Genomic DNA, 25,561 nt, shown 5'->3' with positions numbered 1-25,561 from the left:
TACAAGTGACAATCCAGCAGCTGTCGGCTGTCCACTATATCTGACAACTTGCTGTATCACAAATGATCAGTGTTAGCACCATCCATATCTGTTTAACCCCTTAGTTGCTGCTGTAGAAAGTGACTACGTCAAATAAATGGTTAATAGATTGTGGGGGCTTGCACTTTAATCTAATTGACACACCGAGATCATGATTGTGTGGTCCTGATGTTTGCCATAGCAGTTCATGGGTGGCAAACAAACACTTTTTCATTCCACTTCATGATTGTGTGGTCCTGATGTTTTCCATAGCAGTTCATGGGTGGTAAACAAACACTTTTTCATTCCACTTTGCATTAATTCCTGAAAATCACCTGAAGGGTTAATAAACTACCTGTCAGCAGTTTTTAATATGTCAGGGGGTGCAGTTTTTTTTTTTAAATAGTATCATGCTTGGGGTTTTCTAATATATAGCACCCCTAAAGTCACTTCAAACCTGGATAGGTGCCTCAAAAAAATAAATTTTGTTAATTTCCTTGAAAAAATGAAAAATTACTGCTACGTTTTTAAACCTCCTAAAAGGCTAACAAAATAAATTAGCATTTTAAAAATGGTGCTGATGTAAAGCAGGCATGAGGGAAATGTTATTTATTAATGTTTTTCTGTGGTATGACTATCTGGATTAAAGGGATAATCATTCAAAGTTTGAAAATTGCATTTTTTTTTACATTTTTGTCAAGTTTCTGATATTTTTATAAATAAACACAAAATATATCAAACTAAATTTACCACTATCATAAATTATAATGTGCCACGAAAAAACAATCTCAAAATCACTGGGATTTGTTGAAGCATCCAGAGTTATGACCACATAAAGTGACATAGGTCAGAATTTAAAAAATTGTCCCGGTCATGAAGGGGTTAAATATTTATTTCTTAAAGTAAAAGGCCCTTATCTCTACAACTGTATGGTGGATTTAAAAAAAAAAGAAGAAGAATTCTCAGGAGAGTAGTAGTCATAAAATAACAGCATGATCTGTTATGAATGAGTCACCGAAGGAGGAAAAAACAAAAATACAAGCTAAGTCCAGAAAACCGGAGAGGTTGGTAGCTATCGGATTGCAGACCCCTGATCCTATCCACAACAACTAACAGTAGCCGTGGGGGGTTCCTACGATGCCCTAGACCCCTCGATCACAGCCGGAGAACTAAATAGGCCTAAAGAAAGAAAGGGGAAATCTAAACTGCCCCAGAGCAGACCCCAAAGCAATAGGCAGCCCCCAATATATAATGATGGTGAAGCAAGATGAAAACACTAACACAGATAGAAAGATAGGTTGCGCAAACGGTGGGGCCCAAGCTAACTAAAAAGGACAGGATAGAAAAGCTGCTGTCTGCAATCCGTAAAAAACCCTACCAAAAAATGTCCCAACCGTCTGATAGGAAAAACAGGCCCTGAAGTCGCTAGGACTTCAAAAAGACTATATCAGCACTCAGGTAAATTCTGAAGACAGAGCAAAGAGACAAACTGATCAGAGACAAAAATGGAACTCAGCACACCCCCGACCGGGGATGGCTGAACTCCAAAAAACAAGGTAAACAAAACAAAACTAATAAGTTCAATAGCAGAGCAAAAACTTATCTTTGGGAAGCAGGAATCAGACTGGTCTCCAAGAATCCAGCAGAGAAATCACCAGCGACTCAGAAGTGCGTCGGCTGCCTTATATCCAGTCAGAATTTCCTGTTACCCAGTCATCATCTACCAGATCAGGTGTTTGGTAATCAGCCTCACTACCTTCCTTCACCAGAAGAGGGAGTTCTTCAGACATCGACGGTGAAGGGGAAAATGAACTCACAACAATGATCTGTCCACTCTTGACCCGATGACAAGTCCTCTTTAACTAGCAGTTTATTGGTGGGATTGCTGTGTGTTGGACCCCCACCAATCTGATATTGATGACCTATCCATGTGATAGGTTGAAATATTATATGCCTGGACAACCCCTTTAACATTCTGATTTTTTGCACCTGAATTCTCTGGATTATTATTGACCATAACAATGAGCATATTACAGATCTATGCTGTATGGAACCATAATTCAGCACCAACTGTTTGCTGTAGACGTCTCCTGGATTCATATGGAGAATGGCATGAGACTTAGGCTACACTCACAAAGCTGTGTGTCATGGTCCACAGATCACCATGTACAGATTTACCACGTGTCTCCTGACAAGCCTTATAGGTACATATGAGGCTGCTGAGTTTGGGGGAAGAGACTCATGGCCACTCCGAACGCTGCGGTCCATGCTCAGACAGTGACACAGACGTGTGAATCTAGCCTAAGGTTAATATGGTACCTCACAGAGCTTATATATGCATTACGGATTCTCTATTTAACTTTTCCATTTATATTTATGTGTGAATAAACAAATTCCCTATACGAAAGATCTGTGTGTCCTCAATCCTATCGCATTCTTCTATAACGAGTGTCCCTGAAGTCTGGACACATAAGATTTCTCATTAATTATGTTTTTTTTCCCAGCACAGATTACGGTAAATATGGCTTTGTCCAAAGAAGAAAGAATTGTACTGGTCCTTCTTAGCGGACGTGAAGGATGGTCATATCAAAAAACAGCAGATGAATTTAATGCACATCATCCAAGGAGGATACCACTTGGTTTTTGCATGGTGGTGAAGGTGGCTAGAAAGTGCAAAGAAACGGCACTATCATGGACAAACCCCGCTCTGATGGCCAAATGTGTCAGCCAAAACAGAAGAATTTGTCATGGCTAAAATTAATACTAGCCCCAAAAACTCACTCTGTAGGACATTCAAGGATCTTGGTGTTACCAAAATAACCATCAGTCGTATCTTAAAAAGAAACTAAAAATGTCATCCATACAAGTTACAAATCATTAGGATGACCCTGATAGACAGCTTGAGAGATGCGTGAATGGTTTTCCAATAAACTGGATGAAAACATTCATTACACTGAAGACTCTGTGCTGTTCAGCGATGAAGCTTTGATTTATGTGAATGGTGACGTTAACAGACAGGATGTTCGATATTGGTAGCAAAGCAATTCACATTTTGTTGAATATGCAAAACAGCAAAGAGCTCAAAAAATTATGGTGTTGTGTGGCTTGTGGAAAGCTCTTGTCTTGGGACCATTCTTTTTCGATGAACATGTAAGTGGTGGGCCATGCTGAGAGTTTATTCCAACAGGATGGCGCCCATGCCCGTTTCACCACGGTGGTAAATTACAATTTCCCTAACTGGACTGGACGATGCGGTCATGTAACGTGGTCTCATCGTTCACCTGGCCTTAGCCCCCTTGACTTCTTTTTCTGGGGTATGCTAATGGTGAAGATGTACTCAATAAAAATCACAGATCTCACATACTTGATTGAACACATAAAGAATGAAGGTGCTAAAATCGACAGCAATATGAATTTATTACATTGAGTTCACGTGAATTTTGGAAAGCGTATCAACCTTTGCATCACAAATGATGGAAATCATATTGAAGAAGTTATTTAGTATTCTAACTGAATAAAATGTTAATAAATTTAATTACTTGAAAATATGCCACAGGGCCAAGCCTGTGTAGGAAGGGGCTTAGCTAAGTGGCTACCTGGTGTTCACTGGAGCTCCTGATGGTGGAGACAGGCTGTGCTGCAGATAGCCGACAGGTACCACTCCTAGGCAGAACCCAGTACTGTAGCTGCTGACCCCAGGGATCAGGTTAGCTGAGACTCTTTAAGGACTAGGGCTCTATTCAGACTAATACGTTCGGGCTCGTCTGCAGAATGGTTACTGACATGGATTCGGGCTATGCTCAAACTGGGCTGTTTCGGAGACTGGTTCTAGCAGGCTGGATAGAAATGGACCAAGGGACAAGGTTTCAGGCACTGGCCGCACATGGATCAGGGGAGCAGGTTCAGGCACTGGCCGCACACAGACCAGGGGAGCAGGTTCAGGGCTTGGCCACACATGGACCAGGGGACCTCACAAGTCACTAGTAGGAGAAACTACACACTAGTGAATATTGTTGTTTCGACAACTCCCTAAGAGGAAGGGAGTCTTTTATACAAAATGCCTTCCAGCTATTAGCTGGGAGTCATCTTGCAGGTGTACTCTGATACTAAATGCCTCCCAGCAATTGGCTGTGGGCATTTTACTACGTGCACTTGCTGACCCTTTAACAACAGGGAACACTCGCAATAGGTATGCCACGAGGAAGTGCGGGGTGCACAAGCAGGAGAAATTCCAGCAGATGGGGACCAGGCAGAGGGGCTAGAGTAGTGAGTATGCCAGCGTTCCTGCTTGGAGGGGGAAGGGAAACCATGCAGGGATGCTGACAATAGTCTTACAGTATAAAGACATTTATTGTCATTACCCTACAATCATCAGGTATTGCATTTTAAACCTTATAAAAAAACATCCATATCAAAGCAATACTAAAGGCCCTTTTACATTTAGCGATGCACCAGCGATCCGACCAGCGATCCCACCCGGTCAGGATCGCTGGTGCATCGCTAAATGATCGCTAGTGAGCTTTCACACAGAAAGATCTCACAGCGATGCAGCAGCGACGCAGCGCACGATACTTACCATTCACACACAGCGATCCTGCGTCCTCCCGCCCGCGTCCAGCGTCGCTCGTCGTCACAGCAGGAAGTCTCAGCAGGAAGCGCCCGACGAGAAATGGAGCCAGACATTCTCGCGCGATCAGCGATGGACAGCAGGGGAGCCGGTCGTTGGTAAGTATCACACATAGCGATATCGCTAGCAATATCGCTATAACGTCACAAAACCAGTGACGTTTTAGCGATATTGCTAGCGATATCGCTTAGTGTAAAACCCCCTTAAGTAAAAACTCCATCCACTAAACATTTGTGCCGCTTCTGCGTTTATTACTTTCTTGTGCATCATTACCACTTCTGCCTTGAAATTGACCTTTACTATCGCAACCTATTTCACAATAGATTTCATGAAGAAAATAATCTGGGAATAAACTTCACATTCGGTTGGCAATCACACCCCGCAAAATATCTGCAATGATGGGATTTTTTGGTTTTCGTCATAGTGAATCCAGGTCATAAACTTTGATGCACACAAAGTTACTTATTGTATACTAGATGGAGGCGGTAATGTCACGATGAGGGCAGGCTTTTCAGCGTTAAGAATCTCTCCCCCCATGTGCTCACCCACCTATCCACTCTCTCTTTCCCCATGTGCTGACTTCTCCTGTCTGTGCTCTCTTCTTTGACCTGTCTACCCCATGTGCTATCCTCCTTGTCTGCTGTCTCTCTCCATCCTGTGCTGTGTTCTCCCCTCATGTGCTTTCCCGTTTGAGCTGTCTCCCCCCTGTGCTCTGTCTCTCTCACCCCTGTGTCTGACCGTGTACAGAACATACCACAGCTCCTGGGCAGGGGAGGAAGCAAAAGACAATACTAACATTACAGCAGGAGATCGCAGAGGATTCATTTTGTAAGGTAAAATATTGTTTAAAAACAGTCAGTGAAATATTTTACCTCACAACATGAATCCTCTGTGATCCCATGCTGTATTGTCAGTATTGTCTTTTGCTTCCTCCCCTGCCCAGGAGATGTGGTATGCACCGTACACGGTCAGACACAGACAATTTTTAAAATGAACTTTTGTTCATGGAAAAACCCCTTTAATGTGACCGGCTTCCTCTGCCTGTAGACAAGTCACGCATCTGCCACCGGGATCAGCAAGAGGCTGCATGAGTGTGAGAGTGAGTGTGAATGTGTGAGAGTGTGAGTCTGAGTGTTTGACTGTGAGTGTGACTGGGAGTGTGAGAGTGTGAATGTGAGTGTGAGAGTGTTAATGTGAGAGTGTGAGTCTGAATGTGAGTGTGAGTGTGACTGTGAGAGTATGAATGTGTTAGTGAAATGTGCGTGTTTGTGTGTGTTGCGTAGGGCGTATAGAGTGTGTGTGTGTGTGTGTGGTGCGACAGTATTCCGCTGGTGATACTGCGCAATAGGTTGGTACCAGAAACAGTTTCCATATTGAGACACCCATCATATGGGTGTCCCAATATGGCGGTCGGTGAACTTCCTCCGCTTGGAATTCTGGGATACGGTGACATCTGGACAGAACAGGAAATGAAAACATTACAAGGCAATTATATAAATAGATGATGATAGTTCATGAATCTTTCAACCAAAATCTAATTACAAAGGAAAGAGAAACACAATTTAAATTATACTAGCTTGGCCCGTGCAAAATTTTTGCACATTGGTAGTCGGGGGCGCAGGCAATTTCAGAAAAAACAAGCTGGTCAAATGTAAATATATTTTATGAGCTGATGAACGCAGCCAGATATTTATATACGTAGCTTGGTAATACAATAAATTGGTTTGATAAGTAGAGGCCAAAAAATGTCTTTCGGTTGAGGTGCTACTTGCAGATCATTGTGTCTTTCTGTAGGTTTATGAAAATGAATGTTTAACCCCTTCATGACCAAGCCTATTTTGACCTTAATGACCAGGCCATTTTTTGCAATTCTGACCAGTGTCCCTTTATGAGGTAATAACTCAGGAACGCTTCAATGGATCCTAGCGATTCTGAGATTGTTTTTTCGTGACATATTGGGCTTCATGTTAGTGGTAAATTTAGGTTGATAATTTTTGCGTTTATTTGTCAAAAAATCAGAAATTTGGTGAAAATTTAGAAAATTTTGCTATTTTCAAATTTTGAATTTTTATTCTGTTAAACCAGAGAGTTATGTGACACAAAATAGTTAATAAATAACATTTCCCATATGTCTACTTTACATCAGCACAATTTTGGAAACAAAATATTTTTTTGTTAGGAAGTTATAAGGGTTAAAAGTTGACCAGCGATTTCTCATTTTTACAATAAAATTTACAAAACCATTTTTTTAGGGACCACCTCACATTTGAAGTCACTTTGAGGGGTCTATATGGCAGAAAATACCCAAAAGTTACACCATTCTAAAAACTGCACCCCTCAAGCTACTCAAAACTACATTCAAGAAGATTATTAACCCTTCAGGTGTTTCACAGGAACTAAAGCAATGTGGAAAGAAAAAATGGACATTTTAATTTTTCCAACAAAAATTTTCTTTTAGCATCAATTTTTTCATTTTCACATGGGAAACAGGATAAAATGGATGCTAAAATTTGTTGGGCAATTTCTCCGGAGTACAACGATACCTCATATGTAGTCATAAACCACTGTTTGGGTGCACGGCACGGCTCAGAAGGGAAGGAGTGCCATTTGACTTTTTGAATGGAAAATATGCTGGAATATTTAGCGGTTGCCATGTCGTGTTTGGAGAGCCCCTGTGTGCATAAACATTGGAGCTCCTCCACAAGTGACCCCATTTTGGAAACTAGACCCCCCAAGGAACTTATCTAGATGCATAGTGATCACTTTGAACCCCCAGGTACTTCACAAATTGATCTGTAAAAAAAAACAAAACACTTTTTTTTCACAAAAATTTTCTTTTAGCCTCAGTTTTTTCATTTTCACATGGGCAACAGGATAAAATGGATCCTAAAATTTGTTGAGCAATTTCTCCTGAGTGCACAGATACCTCATATGTGGTCATAAACCACTGTTTTGGTGCACAGCATGGCCCGGAAGGCAAGGAGCACCATTTGACTTTTTGAATGGAAAATTAGCTCCAATCGTTATCGGACACCATGTCGCATTTGGAGAGCCCCTGTGCACCTAAACATTGGAGCTCCCCCACAAGTGACCCCATTTTGGAAACTAGACCCCCTAAGGAACTTATCTAGATGTGTAGGGAGCACTTTGAACCCCCAAGTGCTTCACAAAAGTTTATAACACAGAGCAGTGAAAATAAAAAATAATTTTTTTTCCTCAAAAATGATTTTTAGCACACTATTTTTAATTTTCACAAGGCTAACAGGAGAAATTGGACCACAAATCTTGTTGTCCAGTTTGTCCTGAGTACGCTGGTACCCCATATGTGGGGGGGAACCACTGTTTGGGCACACGGCAGGGCTCAGAAGGGAAGGAGCGCCATTTGACTTTTTAAAATGCAAATTACTTCCAATCGTTAGCGGACACCATGTTGTGTTTGGAGAGCCACTGTGTGCCTAAACATTGGAGCTCCCCCACAAATGACCCCATTTTGGAAACTAGACCCCCTAAGGAACTTATCTAGATGTGTAGTGAGCACCTTGAACCCTCAAGTGCTTCACAAAAGTTTATGACGCAGAGCCGTGAAAATAAAAAAAAAAATTTTTCCCTCAAAAAATTATTTTTTAGTGCGCAATTTTTTATTTTCACAAGGGTACCAGGATAAATTAGACCCCAAAATTTGTTGTCCAGTTTGTCCTGAGTACGCTGGTACCCCACATGTGGGGGGAACCACTGTTTGGGCACACGTTGGGGCTCGGAAGGGAAGTAGTGACATTTTGAAATGCTGACTTTGATGGAATGGTCTGCGGGTGTCATGTTACATTTGCAGAGCCCCTGATGTACCTAAACTGTGGAACCCCCCACAAGTGACCCAATTTTGGAGACTAGACCCCCCAAGGAACTTATCTAGATGTGTGGTGAGCACCTTGAACCCCCAAGCGCTTCACAGAAGTTTATAACGCAGAGCCGTGAAAATAAAAAATATTTTTTTTTCCACAAAAAAAAAATGATTTTTAGCCAGCAATTTTTTTTTCACAAGGGTAGCAAGATAAATTGGCCCCAAAAGTTGTTGTCCAGTTTGTTCTGAGTACGCTGATACCTCATATGTGGGTGGGGACCACTGTTTGGGTACACGTCGGGGCTCGGAAGGGAAGTAGTGACATTATGAAATGCTGACTTTGATGGAATGGTCTGCGGGCATCATGTTACATTTGCAGAACCCCTGATGTACCTAAACTGTGGAACCCCCCACAAGTGACCCCATTTTGGAAACTAGACCCCCCAAGGAACTTATCTAGATGTGTGGTGAGCACCTTGAACCCCCAAGTGCTTCACAGAAGTTTATAACGCAGAGCAGTGAAAATAAAAAATATTTTTTTTTCCTCAAAAAAAATTATTTTTAGCTAGCAATTTTTTTTTTCACAAGGGTAGCAGGATAAATTGGACCCCAAAAGTTGTTGTCCAGTTTGTCCTGAGTACGCTGATACCCCATATGTGGGGGATGACCACTGTTTGGGTACACGTCGGGGCTCGGAAGGGAAGTAGTAACATTATGAAATGCTGACTTTGATGGAATGGTCTGCGGGCATCATGTTACATTTGCAGAACCCCTGATGTACCTAAACTGTGGAACCCCCCCACAAGTGACCCCATTTTGGAAACTAGACCCCCTAAGGAACTTATCTAGATGTGTGGTAAGCACCTTGAACCCCCAAGTGCTTCACAGAAGTTTAGAACGCAGAGACGTGAAAATAAAAAATATTTTTTTTTCCTCAAAAAAAATGATTTTTAGCCAGCAATTTTTTTTTTCACAAGGGTAGCAGGATAAATTGGACCCCAAAAGTTGTTGTACAGTTTGTCCTGAGTACGCTGGTGCCCCATATATGGGGGGGAACTATTGTTTGGGCACACGTAAGGGCTCGGAATGGAAGTAGTGGCGTTTTGAAATGCAGACTTTGATGGAATGGTCTGCGGTCGTCATTACGTTTGCAGAGCCCCTGATGTGCCTAAACAATAGAAACCCCCCACAAGTGACCCCATTTTGGAAACTAGACCTCCCAAGTAACTTATCTAGATGCCTGGTGAGCACTTTGGACCCCCAAGTGCTTCACAGAAGTTTATAACGCAGAGACGTGAAAATTATAAAAAAAAATTTTTCCACAAAAATATTTTTTTAGCCCCCAAATTTTTATTTTCCCAAGGGTACCAGGAGAAATTAGACCCCCAAAGTTGTTGTGCAATTTTTCCTGAGTACGCTGATACCCCATATGTTGGGGTAAACCACTGTTTGGGCACACGTCGGGGCTTGGAAGGGAGGAAGCACCGTTTAACTTTTTGAACGCAAAATTGGCTGGAATCAATGGTTGCACCATGTCGCGTTTGGTGACCCCCTGATGTGCCTAAACAGTGGAAACCCCTCAATTCTAACTCCAGCCCTAACCCCAACACACCCCTAACCACAGCCCTAACCCCAACACATCCCTAACCCTAATTCCAACCCTAACCATAACCCTAACCCCAACAGACCCCGAACCCTAATCCCAACCCTAGCCATAACCCTAACCACAAGCCTAACCCTAATTCCAACCCTAACCCTAATTCCAACCCTAACCCTAATTCCAACCCTAACCCTCTTTCCAACCCTAACCCTCTTTCCAACCCTAACCCCCTTTCCAACCCTAACCCTTTCCAACCCTAACCCCCTTTCCAACCCTAACCCTTTCCAACCCTAACCCTCTTTCCAACCCTAACCCTCTTTCCAATCCTAACCCTAACCCTCTTTCCAACCCTAACCCTCTTTCCAACCCTAACCCTAACCCTCTTTTCAACCCTAACCCTCTTTTCAACCCTAACCCTAACCCTCTTTTCAACCCTAACCCTAACCCTAACCCTCTTTTCAACCCTAACCCTAACCCTAATGGAAAAAAAAAAAAAAAAATATTATCTTTATTTTATTAGTTCTGCCTACCTATGGGGGTGATAATCGGGGGGTTTATTTACTTTTTCTTTCATTTTGATCACTGTGAGAGTGATCAAAATGAAAGAATGGAATCTGCAGCCGGCAGATTCGGGCGGGCGCACTGCGCATGCGCCCGCCATTTTCAAAGATGGCGGCGCCCATCATCCGGACCCGAGGGACACCGGGAGGGATGGGGGGACACCGGAGGTACCGGGGGGGGGTGAGGGGGGGATCGGAGGCTGGCGGGGAGCAGAGGGAATGGGAGGGGGCAGATGATGACAGCGGCGGCAGATCGCCGCTGTCATTCAGTTGCAGGGGGGCGATCGCCGGTGGGGGGGGTGGAATCGGTGTCTCCAGCCATGTCCGATGCTACAGCAGCATCGGACATGGCTGGATTGTAATATTTCATCAATTTTCATTGATGAAATATTACTATCGCTCTGATTGGCTGTTTCACTTTTAACAGCCAATCAGAGCGATCGTAGCCACGTGGGGGCGAAGGCACACCCCCTGTGGTGAATTACAAAGCCCCCTGTATCTGCGGGTCGGGTGACCTTTCAGTGACCCCGGTCACCCGACCCGCAGGGGGGCTTTGAAGTCATGACGCCACATAGGCGTCACTGGTCAGATTTGAACCAGGTTTCATGACGCCTATGTGGCGTCATTGGTCGTGAAGGGGTTAAACTGTATTTAGTGATAAAATCGTGAATGTGTGGTTTGTTTGGCTCTTTTCTTGCTGAAGGGAGCAAGCTTACCCGTCAAATGGTGTATTGTGTGTGGGGTGAATTAATTACCGAAAAAGCATTGCATGTATACAAATGTGTTTGCAAATGTGACTCACATGCAGTGAAGTGTGTAATCCTCCAATTTGGCTAAAATAGGCTGGTCAAGCAGTTCCACAAGCTGGAAAGCCACCAAGGCAAATGTTTGGATTTGTTTGTGATGTCTGTAAGCAGCTTTGTGGTAGTGTGCTTTGGGGTACTGTGGTGCCACCTGCAGGTCATTTTTCCTTACTGCAGGTTTATGAAAATTAATGCTTAAACTGTATTTTGTGATCAAATCGTGGATGTGTGATTTGTTTGGCTATTTTCTTGCTGAAGGGGGCAAGTTTACCTTTCAAATGATGTATCATTTATGTGTGGGTGCAGTATGAACGGAGATACAAAGTGATCACCGAAAAACTGTTTCAAAATAATAGAATAGATTTTAGTGGTCATTTATGATCACAAAAAAATGTAGAGAATGAACATGTACCGTATTTTACACATTATAATATGCACTTTTTTTCCCCCAAATTTGGGGTGGAAATGGGGGGGTGTCTTATAATGCGTATATGCCTTACCGGTACCGTTGCTGCAGGCTGGGATGAGGGGATGCCCGGCGGTGCTGCCCGGGATGTCCGCCGCTGTGGGAGGGGGCTCTGCCAACTTTTCTTGAAAGGTCGGAGCCCCGCAGTTCTGTAGTTTCCTGTGTGGTGGACTTCGGGAAAATGGCCGCTGGCGGGCAGCGCATGCGCAGATGGAGATCTCGGCATCAAGATCTAGGGAGATGAAATTTCATCTCCGCTGTGTGTTCCCCCCAGGGTGCGCACAGAGGTGTATTGAGGCCATGGTAGTGCATTGCAGTCTCAGGCGTAGCTGTGATTGCAATACAGAATAAAAGTGAGTATAGGTCTTGGATATGCTAGTTGTCCAGGGCAGATTTGGGAAAACCTGCTCTGGGCTTTTGTATTTTGAAACGGACTACAGGATAGTATTGGCGCAGTCTGTTTCTTCATCCCTGGCCTGGGTTTTCCATGGGGCCCATGGCCACAGATTCCTGCTTAAAACCCTGCAGTAAAGTGTTTGGGTGTGTCAGTTTGGTTTTGCAAGTGTGCAGAGCAGAAGGCTCTGCAAAGCTCCATCTTTGTGAGGCAACACAGGCAAGCGGAGCTGAAAGGCCTGGCACACAAAGCGTACTAAGCGGTGCAGTCGTCCACGACAACAAGTCTTGGAGGTAGACTGTCCTGTGCCCAGCTGTGATCCGGAGGTAGACGGTCCTGTGGCCGGCTGCGATCCGGAAGTGGAATGGCGTGTTTATCGACTGCAATCCAGAGGATTGTGTGCTGTGTTTATGTGAGTTTTGAACATTAAAGAGACTTTTGTTTTGGAACTTAACTGTGGTCACTGCCTGTCTATCACACTAAACCAACCCCGCTGCACGACAATACATATTAGGAATTTGATGCCCTTCTCTCCTATAATGCCACCTTATGCACCATGTATCATAAGGTATTTTAAATCTTTGTATATTGCAGATTGTATTTTTAGATTGACAGATATTTCATGATGTTGTGCCCTTCTTATTTTAGAGAAACTGCGCTTTCTAATCTTTAAAGATGCCACAACGTAATGTTTTCCAAGTATATATTAGACTATAACATTGGTGGGTGATTAAATTGGTTTTGATGTACTGTACAAGGACTGTAATGGATATAATGGTCGGATTGAGAAATAATATAGGTATTATAGCTGAAGGACTGCTTTCTGTTTCCCTTATTCAGTGCGATGTGATGCTTTAGCCAAGAACAAAGGTCTCCTCATCAAGCATTTTAGATCTTGGGTCAATCCATGCTTGATAAAGAGACCTAACTAGTTTCAAAAGCTTAATATTGTCATCCTCCTTAGTTTTCAGCCACTGAGGTCTCTGAAAATTCATGTTTTAAAAAGTTCCCAAAAGTACTAAAGAACATTTCATATTTTGCCTGACACACTTACATTAAACAGCAGGGCTGGTATTGGGGTGAATCTCTCCATATGGATCATACTGAGAGCATCAGGAAGGTGTCCTTCTCGAGACCCAACAAAGAAAAGCCTGAAATCGAGACAGCAACTTGACTAAGCGAATGAAAGAACTGCAGTGCCAAGACAAGAGAAACATACATTTATGATATATTTTTCTGTTCAAGTTACTAATTTTGTAATATTATTATTATTATTACAGAACTGTTAGCTCGATTTTTAGCTCCAAAATGAATATCCAAAATTAAATAGCTAATTCAATATTTTCAATAAGGCCTCTATACACATTAGACTAATTTCAGCTGAACTCATCAATATCGACGGGTTTGGCTGACAATCTAATGTGTATGGGAAGGCTGACCGACTGACCGACGGGAGAGATGTAGATGGCACGTGTCCAATTTCAGACTACTGATCGCATTGGAGATAAGCCACCTCTCATAGAGAACACAAGAACGCTCGGCCAAACGAGAGCTCCTGTGTATAGGAGTCGGCTATGATGGCTATCATTAGGCCGTCGGCCATCTATTGTGTATGGCAAGCTTAAGAGTGGAGCTCCTTAAAGGTGTCCTCCAGTCCAAGGGTCACTTTTCATAAAACATCAACAACAGAATATTTGACTATGATCCTGACATTTTGCTTTATACCAATACCACCATCTACAGTGGTTGTGTGAACAGATGACACCATACCTTCACCACAAGACATAAGGGAAAACCAAATTAAACCAGTACCAGAGAAGTATGCAGAAGCATAATATTAGACATCTACTATATGTATATGTCATTTAACATTATTCACCATCCCATGTTTCACAATGGATAATGCTGACAATGCTTTTGTATTTGCAGATAGCCTGAAAGATGGTTTCTGAAAAAATACCTTGATGCAGCGAGAATGGAAGCATTTAGACCTCCAAAGCATGAAAGTGCTACAGCCAGGGGGATTGTCCAGTTAAATATTCCAAATATCTGATCCGCAAAGGTCTGAGGAAAGAGGAATCAAGGGTCGCTTTAGATGCATGTACAAAGACAGTGAACCTGAGGATCTAACGCTCTAAAGGAAGATGAGATTGCTCATTTACTCCACTTTCTATTCTTATTTCCTCATCATTCTATTATATAAATTATAACATTTAATATATCAAAAGATGGAGAACTCAAATAATCGTTTTCCTTGAGGCTAACTTGGTCTGAACATTTACATGACATCATACATGGTATATAGTGTGTATTTACCACTGCTACGGCATCACTTCCCAGTATGGATCGCATGTCCAGAACTGTGTAATATGCCACGTTAGTCAGTATGTAAATGACTGTTACAATTGGCATGGAGATCCCAATGGCAAGGGGAAGGTTTCTGTGGAAAACATACGTAAGATGATGAGAAAAGGAGTCACCTGTCACGATATAACAGAAAATATTATTTTGCATTACCTTCATCATTTGCGTAGTGTCTGATGAAACGCCATCAGGACTTTAACTACGACCTATCTTTGCTACAGCTATAGTCATTGGAAAATGTAGTCAATGCAATTGTCATCCAGCTCTATGGGGTTTCACACTTTACCCAACCACACATGAAACCTAAATTATGCAGCGGTGCAATGAGTTGTCCTAAATGCTCCATAATATTCCCATAAATGTGTTATTATGTATGTAGATTCTGTATATGCGATTATGTGGACAGTCAGGTACCATATTTTTTGGATATAAGACGCACTTTTTCCCCAAAAAAATTGGGAGGAAAATGTGAGTGTGTCTTATAGTCTGAACGCAGGCTTACTCTGAGGCTCAGAGTCGGAGGTTGGCAGTGAGTAATGCCCCTGAGCAGGGTCCCCTCCTCAGGATGCCGTTGGCAGAAATGTGGCGACGCCGCGGCCCGGTGTCCACGGCGAGCAGAGCTGAGTGCATCACCGGTTTCCCATCTTCCTGAAGCCGAGGCAGTGCGTGCGCAGACTGAGATCTCTTTGGACATTTTCCTGAAGCCGAGATCTCAATCTGCACACGCATGGCCTCAGGAAGATGGCCGCCGAGAAATCGGTGATGCACTCAGCTCTGCTCGCCGTGGACACCGGGCCGCGGCGTCGCCACATTTCTGCCGCCGACATTCTGAGGAAGGGACCCTTCTCCATTCTCTGCCTCACCGCCGACACCGGACCCGCAGCATCGCACCCCGGGACTGCAGCATTGTCCCACTTCTGCCGCCGCCGACTTCCTAAGGAAGGGACAATGCCTCTTGTGACCCCGCTCTACCACCGCCGGCCCTCAGGTAAGATACCTTAAATTCAGACAAAAAGATGGACTCCCATCTTATAAAAATCTTTTTCTGCTATTTTCCACCCCAAAATTTTGGGAGCGTCTTATGGTCCGATGCGTCTTATAGTCCGAAAAATACGGTATATCTAAGACACTGGTTCTAGATTGTGCACTTCATAGCATCTTTACCTTTTCTTCCACAATCCCAAAGTAATGATTTCTTCCTTTTATTCTTCATCTTTACTTCTACATAAAGCTACTTGGTTTCTACATATCCTTGGATTGTTATAAACCTTACCTTTCTGGGTTCTTAATTTCCTCTGTCACAAAGTTGAGAGTATCCCATCCAGAGTAGGAAAAAAGCGCAGAATACAAAGCGAGAGCAATGTTCCCTACGTCATAGGACGAACCAGCAAAAGCATCGTCAAAATTTTCCGTGTGACCTAATAGAGGCATAAATTACAGGTTAATGGAGCCATAGTAATGTATAAAAAGGCAAATATTTCCTATATCGCTGTTGATTACAATAGTTTATAAAGAATAAAACAAGGATTTCCTCAACCACTGCCAACCACAGTATGTATAAAGAAAACAATAGCAGAGATTTCCTACACCAATGCATTGTGCTGATCTTTCTCTGCAGTAAACATTCAGCTTGAGGAAATAGAGTCCATTCGTCAGTTCAGGGAAACATCTGTGTCTCGGAGACTAACTATGGTGACGAAAAAGCAGCACCGAAGCCATAGCAATCTCACAGCAGACAGCATGTGTTATGATGTGACTATGGCACGCTGATAACATGAAGCCTCATTCCTATTGAGTCACTGTATGCACAGATGTGGGGACTTTTCATGCTACAATAATAATTCTGAGTGTAAAGTGAGCCTATAGCATTGTGTCCCCTCCTTCATTAAACTTTGCCACATATGCTCTCTAATAAATAGCCCAATTCTGTCCCCAATGTTCCACATTTATCTTATTCCCTGATGATCACAACAATGGTATTTGCAGGATGATATCAATGGGTACAGATACGGCAGGTCTATAAACAATTTCGGGTCAGCATTCATCCTTATCACAGATGGATAAACAGCAGAAAAAGGGCAAGGAAAGTGTTTTCACCCTAAAACAATGCCAGCGTAGGACAATACCACAGCTGTGCTATTGTTTTATCATGTAAATGAAGGTAAAAGTGTTCATCTGACCCTATTCCTGCTGCATCCTCTCCTCTGTCATCTGTTATCACTCAGATTAGCAGATGATCATGAATAACAATAGACGAAACAACACAAACCAGATGTGGCTCGAAACGACCCTCAATCACCTATGTGTTTGCTGACCACAATTTGTTTAATAGCCTGATTACAGATGCACCATATTTAATATGCACACAGAATGATCAGTAATAGATCGGTCAGTGCTCATGGACTGTCATAGTTCTCAGTAGCACATGTCCTGTTTGCACTGGACTATGCCCTGTCGACAATGATGAACCATCATTTCACCCAACGAACAAGTATTTTGCTTTTCCACTGGGTAATCTATAGCCTGTTTACACTTTACAATTAGCAGGAAACAAGTGTACCAATTGGATATATATATATAATATATATATATATATATATATATATACACGGTCAAAATTGTTGGTACTCCTCGTTTAATGACAGAAAAACCCACAATGGTGACATAAATAACTTGAATCTGACAAAAGTAATAATAAATCAAAAATCTATCAAAACAAGCAAATGAAAGTCACACATTGCTTTTCAACCATGCTTCCATAAATTTAAAAAAAAAAATAAAACTCATGAAATAGGCCTGGTCAGAAATTATGGCACCCTTGAAAACAATGTGACAAAAGGGACATGTTAAATCGCGGTGTGTCCACTAATTAGCATCACAGGTGTCTACAATCTTGGAATCAGTGAGTGGGCCTGTATAGAGGGCTACAGATACTCAATGTGCTGTTTGGTGACCTGGTGTGCATCACACTCAACATGGAGCAGAGGAAGCGAAGGAGAGTTGTTTCAGGAGATTAGAAAGAAAATTATAGACAAACATGTTAAAGGTAAAAGTTATAAGGCCATCTCCAAGCAGCTTAATGTTCCTGTGACTACACTTGCCATATTATTCAGAAATGTAAGCTCCATGGGACTGGTGCCAACTTCCTTGGATGTGGCCGCAGGAGCAAAATTGATGACAAATCAGAGAGATGGATAATATGAATGGTAACAAAAGAGCCCAGAAAAACTTCAAAACAGATTAAAAGTGAACTTCAAGCTCAAGGAATATCAGTGTCAGATCGCACCATCTGTTGTTGTATGAGCCAAAGTGGACTTCATGGGAGACGGCCAAGGAGGACACCATTGTTGAAAAAAAATCATATAAAAGCCAGACAGGAATTTGCAAACTACATGTTGACAAGCCACAAAGCTTCTGGGAGAAAGTCCTATAGACAGATGAGACAAAAATGGAACTTTTTGGCATGGAACATCAACTCTATGTTCACAGACGGAAAAATGAAGCATATCAAGAATAGAACACTGTCCCTACTGTGAAATATGGAGGAGGCTCTGTTATGTTCTGGGGCTGCTTTGCTGCATCTGGCACAGGGTTTCTAGAATCTGTGCAGGATACAATGAAATCTCAAGACTATCAAGGGATTCTGTTGTCATCAGACAAGCCTTTGGTGGTAATGTTACAGTGTTGGCAGGTGTGTCAAGTCAATACAGAACTGGTCTACTCTTTGTGAATGGTAGTGACAAGCCCCTACTACTTGAATAACATCATTAATCGAGTCATTGTGCCTCTGTATGAGCAACACAGGCTTAATTTCATCTTCATGGACAACTTTGCGCCACCTCATCGAAGTCACATTATTAGGGAATGGCTGCTGGAGACTGGGGTACCTCACATGGAGTGGCCTGCACTTTCTCCAGACATGAATGTCATAGAAAACTTATGGGATCAGCAGCATCGCCGTGTAGAGACCCAGAACCTCAATGAACTGAGGGCTGACCATCAAGAAACAACTCGGCTTGTGAACAGCATGAGATGTCGTCAAGCTGTAATTGATGCTCAAGGCCAAATGACAAATTATTGAGACACTGACATTATTTGTTGGGGTATACCCACCACTGTTGTTGGCTTTTGTTTCAATAAATTGTTTTGAGATGGGAAAATCACCATTGCATGCTTCTACTTAAATTACCTATTTTCATGTTAAAATATCACTGTAGCGTGAACTTTTTTAGTCTTCCATAAATTTTACCCGCAAGCCAAATATCCTTTTGTGAGTAGTATATATACTTGCTAAAAAATGAGTAATTAAAGACTATTTGTTTAATTACAACAACTTGATCATCTCTATAAAAACAGTATGCTATTGGTATCAGATATCAGATCTGTGTAATTGTAAAAGGTCTTGTGTATATATACAGGGGGGGAAATAAGTATTTGATACACTGCCAATTTTCAAAGTTTTCCCACCTACAAAGACTGGAGGCGTCTTTTATTTTTTATCGTAGGAACACTTCAATTATGAGAGACAGAATCTAAAAATAAAATACAGAAAATCACACTGTATGATTTGTAAATAATTAAATTTAATTTTATTGCATGAAATAAGTATTAGATCGCCTATCAACCGGCAAGAATTTTGGCTCTCACAGACCTGTTAGTTTTTCCTTAAGAAACCCTCCTACTCTGCACTCATTACCTGTATTTATTGCACCTGTTTGAACTTGTTATCTGTATAACACCTCTCCACACCCTCAATCAATCACACTCTAACCTTTTCCACCGTGGCCAAGACCAAAGAGCTGTCTAAGGACACCAGGGACAAAATTGTAGACCTGCACAAGTCTGGGATGGGCTACAGGACAATAGGTAAGCTGCTTTGTGAGAAGTCAACAATTATTAGAACAAAGAAGAAATAATTTGACTGTCAACCTTACTCGGTCTGGGGCTGCATGCAAGATCTCGCCTTGTGGGGTAAAGATGTTTCTGAGAAAGATCAAGAATCAACCAAGAACTTCACAGGAGAACCTGATCCATTGACCTGAAGAGAGCTGGAACCACAGTCTTAAACATTACCGTAAGTAACACTATGCCATCATGGATTAACATCTTGCAGGACACTCAAGGTCCCCCTGCTCATGCCAGCACATTTCCAGGCCCATTTGAAGTTCACCAATGACCATCTCGAAGAACCAGAGTAGGCATAGGAGAAGGTCATGTGGTCAGATGAGACCAAAATAGAACTTTTTGATATCAACTCCACTCACAGATTTTGGAGGAGGAAGAAGGACTCCAAGAACACTCCAACATCCCTAAGAACACCATCACAACCATTAAGCATGATTGGGGAAACATCATACTTTGGTGGAGCTTTTCAGCAAAGGGACAGGACGAAGGTAGTATGGATGGGGTCACGAATGGCAAGATTTTGACTAACAAACTCCTTCCCTCAGTAACAGTGTTGAAGATGGGTCGTGACTGGGTCTTACAAGCATATAATAATAATAATAATAAATTTTATTTTTATAGCGCCGACATATTCCGCAGCACTTTACATTTCAGAGGGGATTTGTACAGACAATAGACATTACAGCATAACAATAATCACATACAGTAGATTATAACAAATACCAAGAGGAATGAGGGCCCTGCTCGCAAGCTTACAGTCTATGAGGAAAGAGGTAGACACGAAAGGTGGGTGGTAACAGTTGCCCTGATTGTATGGACCAGCCATAATGTTAAGTGTGTAACAGTACAGACACAAAGGGCTAATGGATGCATAAAGCATGTGGGAACATGATGCTGAGAACCTGGTTATGGTAAAACTTTTGGCTCTGCCACACAGGGATAGGTTAGGTTAATGTGTTGAGGCGATAGGCCAGTCTGAATAAATGCGTTTTCAGGACACGCTTAAAATTGTGGGGATTGGGGACTAATCGTATTGACCTGGGAAGTGCATTCCAAAGAATTGGCGCGGCACGTGTAAAGTCTTGGAGACGGGAGTGGGAGGTTCTGACTATTGAGGATACTAACCTCAGGTCATCAGCAGAACGGAGGGCGCGGGTAGGGTGGTATACTGAAACAAGGGAGGAGATGTAGGGTGGTGCTGAGCCATGGAGGGCTTTGTGGGTGAGGGTAATAAGTTTATACTGAATTCTGGAGTGGATGGGTAGCCAGTGTAATGACTGGCACAAGGTAGAGGCATCGGTGTAACGATTGGTGAGGAATATGATCCTGGCTGCAGCATTCAAGACAGATTGGAGAGGGGAGAGTTTTGTAAGAGGGAGACCGATTAGAAGAGAGTTACAATAGTCGAGACGAGAATGAATAAGAGAAACAGTAAGAGTTTTTGCAGAGTCAAAAGTAAGAAAAGGTCGAATTCTAGAAATGTTTTTGAGGTGCAGATGACAAGAGCGAGCCAGTGATCGAATGTGGGGGGCAAAGGAAAGCTCGGAATCAAGTATGACCCCAAGACAGCGGGCATGTTGCTGGGGAGTAATAGTGGAACCACAGACGGAAATGGCAATGTCGGGTGTAGGTACATTAGTAGCGGGAGGAAACACAAGGAGTTCAGTCTTTGACAGGTTCAGTTTCAGATATAGTGAGGACATGATATTAGACACAGCGTTTAGACAATCGCCAGTGTTTTCTAGAAAGGCTGGCGTGATGTCAGGAGAAGAAGCGTATAATTGGGTGTCATCAGCATAGAGATGGTAATGGAAACCAAATCTACTGATTGTTTGACCAATAGGGGCAGTGTACAAGGAGAAGAGGAGGGGGCCTAGAACCGATCCTTGAGGAACCCCAACAGTAAGGGGAAGGTGAGAGGAGGAGGAACCGGCAAAAGAAACAGTAAAGGAGCGGTCGGAGAGATAGGAGGAGAACCAGGAGAGAACGGTGTCCTTGAGGCCAATGGAATGGAGCATAGTGAGGAGGAGCTGATGATCCACAGTGTCGAATGCTGCAGAGAGATCCAAGAGAATTAGCATGGAGTAATGACCATTTGTTTTAGCTGTTAGCAGATCATTAGAGACTTTAGTGAGGGCAGTTTCAGTGGAGTGTAAAGAGCGGAAACCGGATTGGAGAGGGTCGAGAACAGAGTTTTCTGAGAGATAGCGGATAAGACGGGAGTGGACCAGGCGTTCCAGGAGTTTAGAGATGAAGGGAAGATTAGAGACAGGTCTATAGTTAGCGGCACAGTTTTGGTCGAGGGATGGTTTTTTAAGTAGTGGATGTATGATGGCATGCTTAAATGAGGGAAAAATACCAGAAGAGAGAGAGAGGTTAAATATTTTAGTTAGGTGAGGGGTGACAGCAGGGGAAAGGGACTGGAGGAGATGTGACGGAAATGGGTCACTGGTGCAAGTAGTTGGGCGAGAAGATGCAAGGAGCCTGCTTACTTCTTCTTCTGTGACTGGTTCAAAATCAGAGAGTGAGTTAGATGCAGTGGGGGAGGGAGGACAGTGCATGGTATGAGGGGATTTGGAGATAATTTCCTGTCGGATCTGGTCAATTTTTTCTTTGAAGTAAGTGGCTAGATCGTCAGCTCGGAGCTCCGTGGTTGGGGCCTGTACTCTTGGATTGAGTAGGGAATGAAAAGTGTCAAAGAGACGTTTCGGGTTATTGGACAGTGAGGTGATGAGGGTGTTGAAATAGGTTTGTTTGGAGAGGTGAAGGGCAGTGTTGTATGTTCTAAGCATAAACTTAAAATGGATGAAATCTTCGTGTAGATTGGATTTTCTCCACAGACGTTCGGCGCACCTGGAGCACCGCTGCAGGAAACGTGTTTGCACCGTGTGCCAGGGTTGTCGCCGTCTGCGTTGTGGTGTTCTATTAATAGGGGGTGCAAATTCATCCAGGGCAGTTTGAAGTGTTTCATTGTAATGCTTCAATGCAGAATCAGGACATGAGAGGGAGGAGATAGGGGCCAATGAAGACTGCAAGTTCTTCAGAAGTTTCTGGGTGTTAATGGCCTGTATGTTTCTATAAGTCTGGACAGTGGGGGTGACCTGAGCAGCCTGGCAGTTCTTTATAGAGAATGAAAGAAGATTGTGGTCAGAGAGCGGGAGAGGGGAGTTTGCAAAATCATCCACTGCACAAAGCCGAGAGAAGACCAAGTCGAGGGAGTTTCCGTCTTCATGCGTTGGAGAATTAGTAAGCTGCGAAAGGCCAAATGAGGAGGTTAGAGATAAAAGGTGAGTAGCAGATGGGGAGAGGGGAAGAGCAATGGGGATGTTGAAATCTCCCATGATGAGGGTAGGGATGTCACAGGAGAGAAAATGTGGAAGCCAAGTGGCAAAATGATCCAGGAACTGATGGGAGGGGCCGGGAGGACGATACACCACCGCCACTCGCATGGAGAAGGGGGTGACAATGACCAGAAACACACAGCCAGGATAACTAAGGAGTAGCTCCATAAGAAGCATTTCAAGTTCCTGGAATCACCTAGCCAGTCTCCAGACCTAAATCCAATAGAAAATCTTTGGAGGGAGCTGAAACTCAATGTTGTCCAGCGACAGCCCCGAACCTGAAAGTTCTGGAGAAGATCTGTATGGAGGAGAGGGTGAAAATCCCTGCTGCAGTATGTGCAAACTTGGTCAAGAATTACAGGAAACATCTGACCTCAGTAATTGCAAACAAAAGTTTCTGTACTAAATATTAAGTTCTGTTTTTCTATTGTATCAAATACTTACCAGTATTTCATGCTATAAAATGTTAATTAATTATGTAAAAATCATACAATGTGATTTTCTGGATATTTTTTTAAGAGTCTGTCTCTCACAACTGAAGTGTACCTCACATGATCATTTTGACAAAAAAATACAAAAGTTATGGTTCCAAGTGCTCTACTCATTTTTGCTGCTCCTGCCGCAGTCAGATCACATTCAGACCAAAGGAAATTTGGTGACTTATGGAATTAACCTAGGTATCCGGACATGTAATTTCTTAAGACATGGACTTTGCTGGTCTGATTAACTACATATACACAGTGTAGAAAATTGTATCGCAGCCCTTAGCTACATACATTAACCACTTCATGACCTTGGGGTTTTCCAGCCATGTGAGGGCTTGTTTTTTGTATGACGAGTTGTACTTTTGAACTACTACACAATTGGTTTACCATATCGTGTACTGGAAAACGGTAAAAGAAAATTCAAAGTGCAGTGAAATTGCAAAAAAGTACAATTCTACAATTTTTTTTTTTTTACCATATTCACTAAATGCTGAAATTGACCTGCCATTAAGGTTCTCCAGGTCATTACAAGTTCATAGACACCAAACATGTATAGGTTATTTTTTATTTGAGTGGTGAAAAAAAATCCAAAGTTTGCAAAAAAAAAATGGTGCCATCCTTCGAGACCGAAAGCGTCTCCATTTTTCGGAATCTGGGGCTGGTTGAAGGCTTATTTTTTGCGCGTCGAGCTGACGTTTTTATTGATACCATTTTGGGGTAGATACGATGTTTTCATCGCTTGTCATTGCAATGCTGCAGTGACCAAAAAAACATAATTCTGGCGTTTTGATTTTTTTTCTCATTACACCATTTACTGATCAGATTAATTCTTTTTATATTTTAATAGATCAGGCGAAACCAAATATGTGCATTTTTAATCTTTTTTTAATGTTTTTTTTTTTAATGGGTTGTGTAATTTGAACTTTTATTATTTTTTAACCCATTTTTTTTTACTTTTCACTAGCTTCAATAGTCTGCTGTGCTACATAGCCTTGCTATGTGTAGCTAAAATGCTCATCTGCTATGAGCGCCGGCCACAGGGCGGCGCTCACAGCAATCAGGCGATGACAATCACATGGGTCTCCGGCAGACCCCGAGTTGTCATGCCAACCCATTGGCGACCCACAGTTATGTGACACAGGCGCCAATGGGCGGAGTTTGTGATGCGCTTCCGGCTCGAGCATGTTAAATGCCGCTGTCAGAGATCAATCCGATCATGGCTGTTAGGGGCACATGTCAAACTGCAAAATCAGCTGACATGTTCCGGAGAACATGTGGGCTCCAGCACTAAGCCCGCGTGGAGTCCGCGGATACGATCTATGACGTACCTATACGTCATAGGTCGTGAAGGGGTTAAGGAAGTTATTGGGGACTCTTATTATTTTTGATATGGGGCCAAGAACCATCAGGCAGGTAGTTGATAGCTACTGGCCTGTTTTGCCCAATGCTGATCACTGCCGGCTCACACTGCTCAAGTAACGCTCCTGCTGGCGATTCCCCAGCTTTCGATGAGGTCACATTGAAAGAGCAGTGTCTTCTCTTATGCTCTGCTCAGTTGAATGGGTATCTCTGCTGATGTCATGCTGATTGAATTCCTGCTCCCCGCTGCCGAACTGCAGGGATCAAGCTGTCAATCAGCATTACATCTGCAGTGATGCTCTGTTGACAGAGCAGACTAGAAGAGGAAGAGCTGCTCTGATGACAACAGGAGAAATGAAGCAGAGGAATTGCCGGGTGAGATCGTTCCTGTGCAGAACAGGCAGATAATTAGCAACTACCTGCTACCAGTTAATTTTCTGGTTTCAGACTAGTGTGGATGTATATATGGGGCAGAAGCAACGCTGATCTGTAACCAGCACTATGCAGTTTATGTGAACTATATAACTGCTGACTTTAGTTCTATCATATTGGGTATTAGTTCACAGTGCCAAACAGTATTCAGTGGCTGTGTAATTAATGTAATGTGACGTCCATATTCAGGGACATTCTGACCGTATCTCACTTATGTTATACAGTTGTTATTGCTATATAATCTTACGACCTTCAAACTGTGTGAGTCAAGTTCGACCATGAGAAGATAGGCAATTTGCACAAAAGTACCCTAATGGAAGATGATAGCACACATTGCGAGATAATGGCCTTCCTTCCTGTGTATGTTGA

The 25,561-nt window shown here is 42.7% G+C and overlaps 1 protein-coding gene across 3 annotated transcripts in view; it reads right to left on the bottom strand.

Moving 5' to 3' along the window:
• The window catches only part of LOC141089143 (Y+L amino acid transporter 2-like), a 52,216-nt gene that overhangs the window by 14,256 nt on the left and 12,399 nt on the right, over positions 1–25,561 (bottom strand). For all 3 annotated transcript variants that reach the window (XM_073575465.1, XM_073575466.1, XM_073575467.1), the window contains exons 4-7: positions 15,944–16,088; positions 14,623–14,746; positions 14,267–14,370; positions 13,361–13,457 (exon numbers count right to left, since the gene is read on the bottom strand). In XM_073575465.1, coding sequence (XP_073431566.1) covers positions 13,361–13,457; positions 14,267–14,370; positions 14,623–14,746; positions 15,944–16,088 — 470 coding nt within the window. The remainder of the gene's footprint in view (positions 1–13,360; positions 13,458–14,266; positions 14,371–14,622; positions 14,747–15,943; positions 16,089–25,561) is intronic.

The sequence above is a fragment of the Dendrobates tinctorius genome, unplaced genomic scaffold (genome assembly GCF_039654945.1).
Source record: "Dendrobates tinctorius isolate UK_male_01 unplaced genomic scaffold, ASM3965494v1 ptg000044l, whole genome shotgun sequence".
NCBI classification, from domain to species: Eukaryota; Metazoa; Chordata; class Amphibia; order Anura; family Dendrobatidae; genus Dendrobates; species Dendrobates tinctorius.
This window is presented reverse-complemented; position numbering and strand designations above follow the sequence as displayed.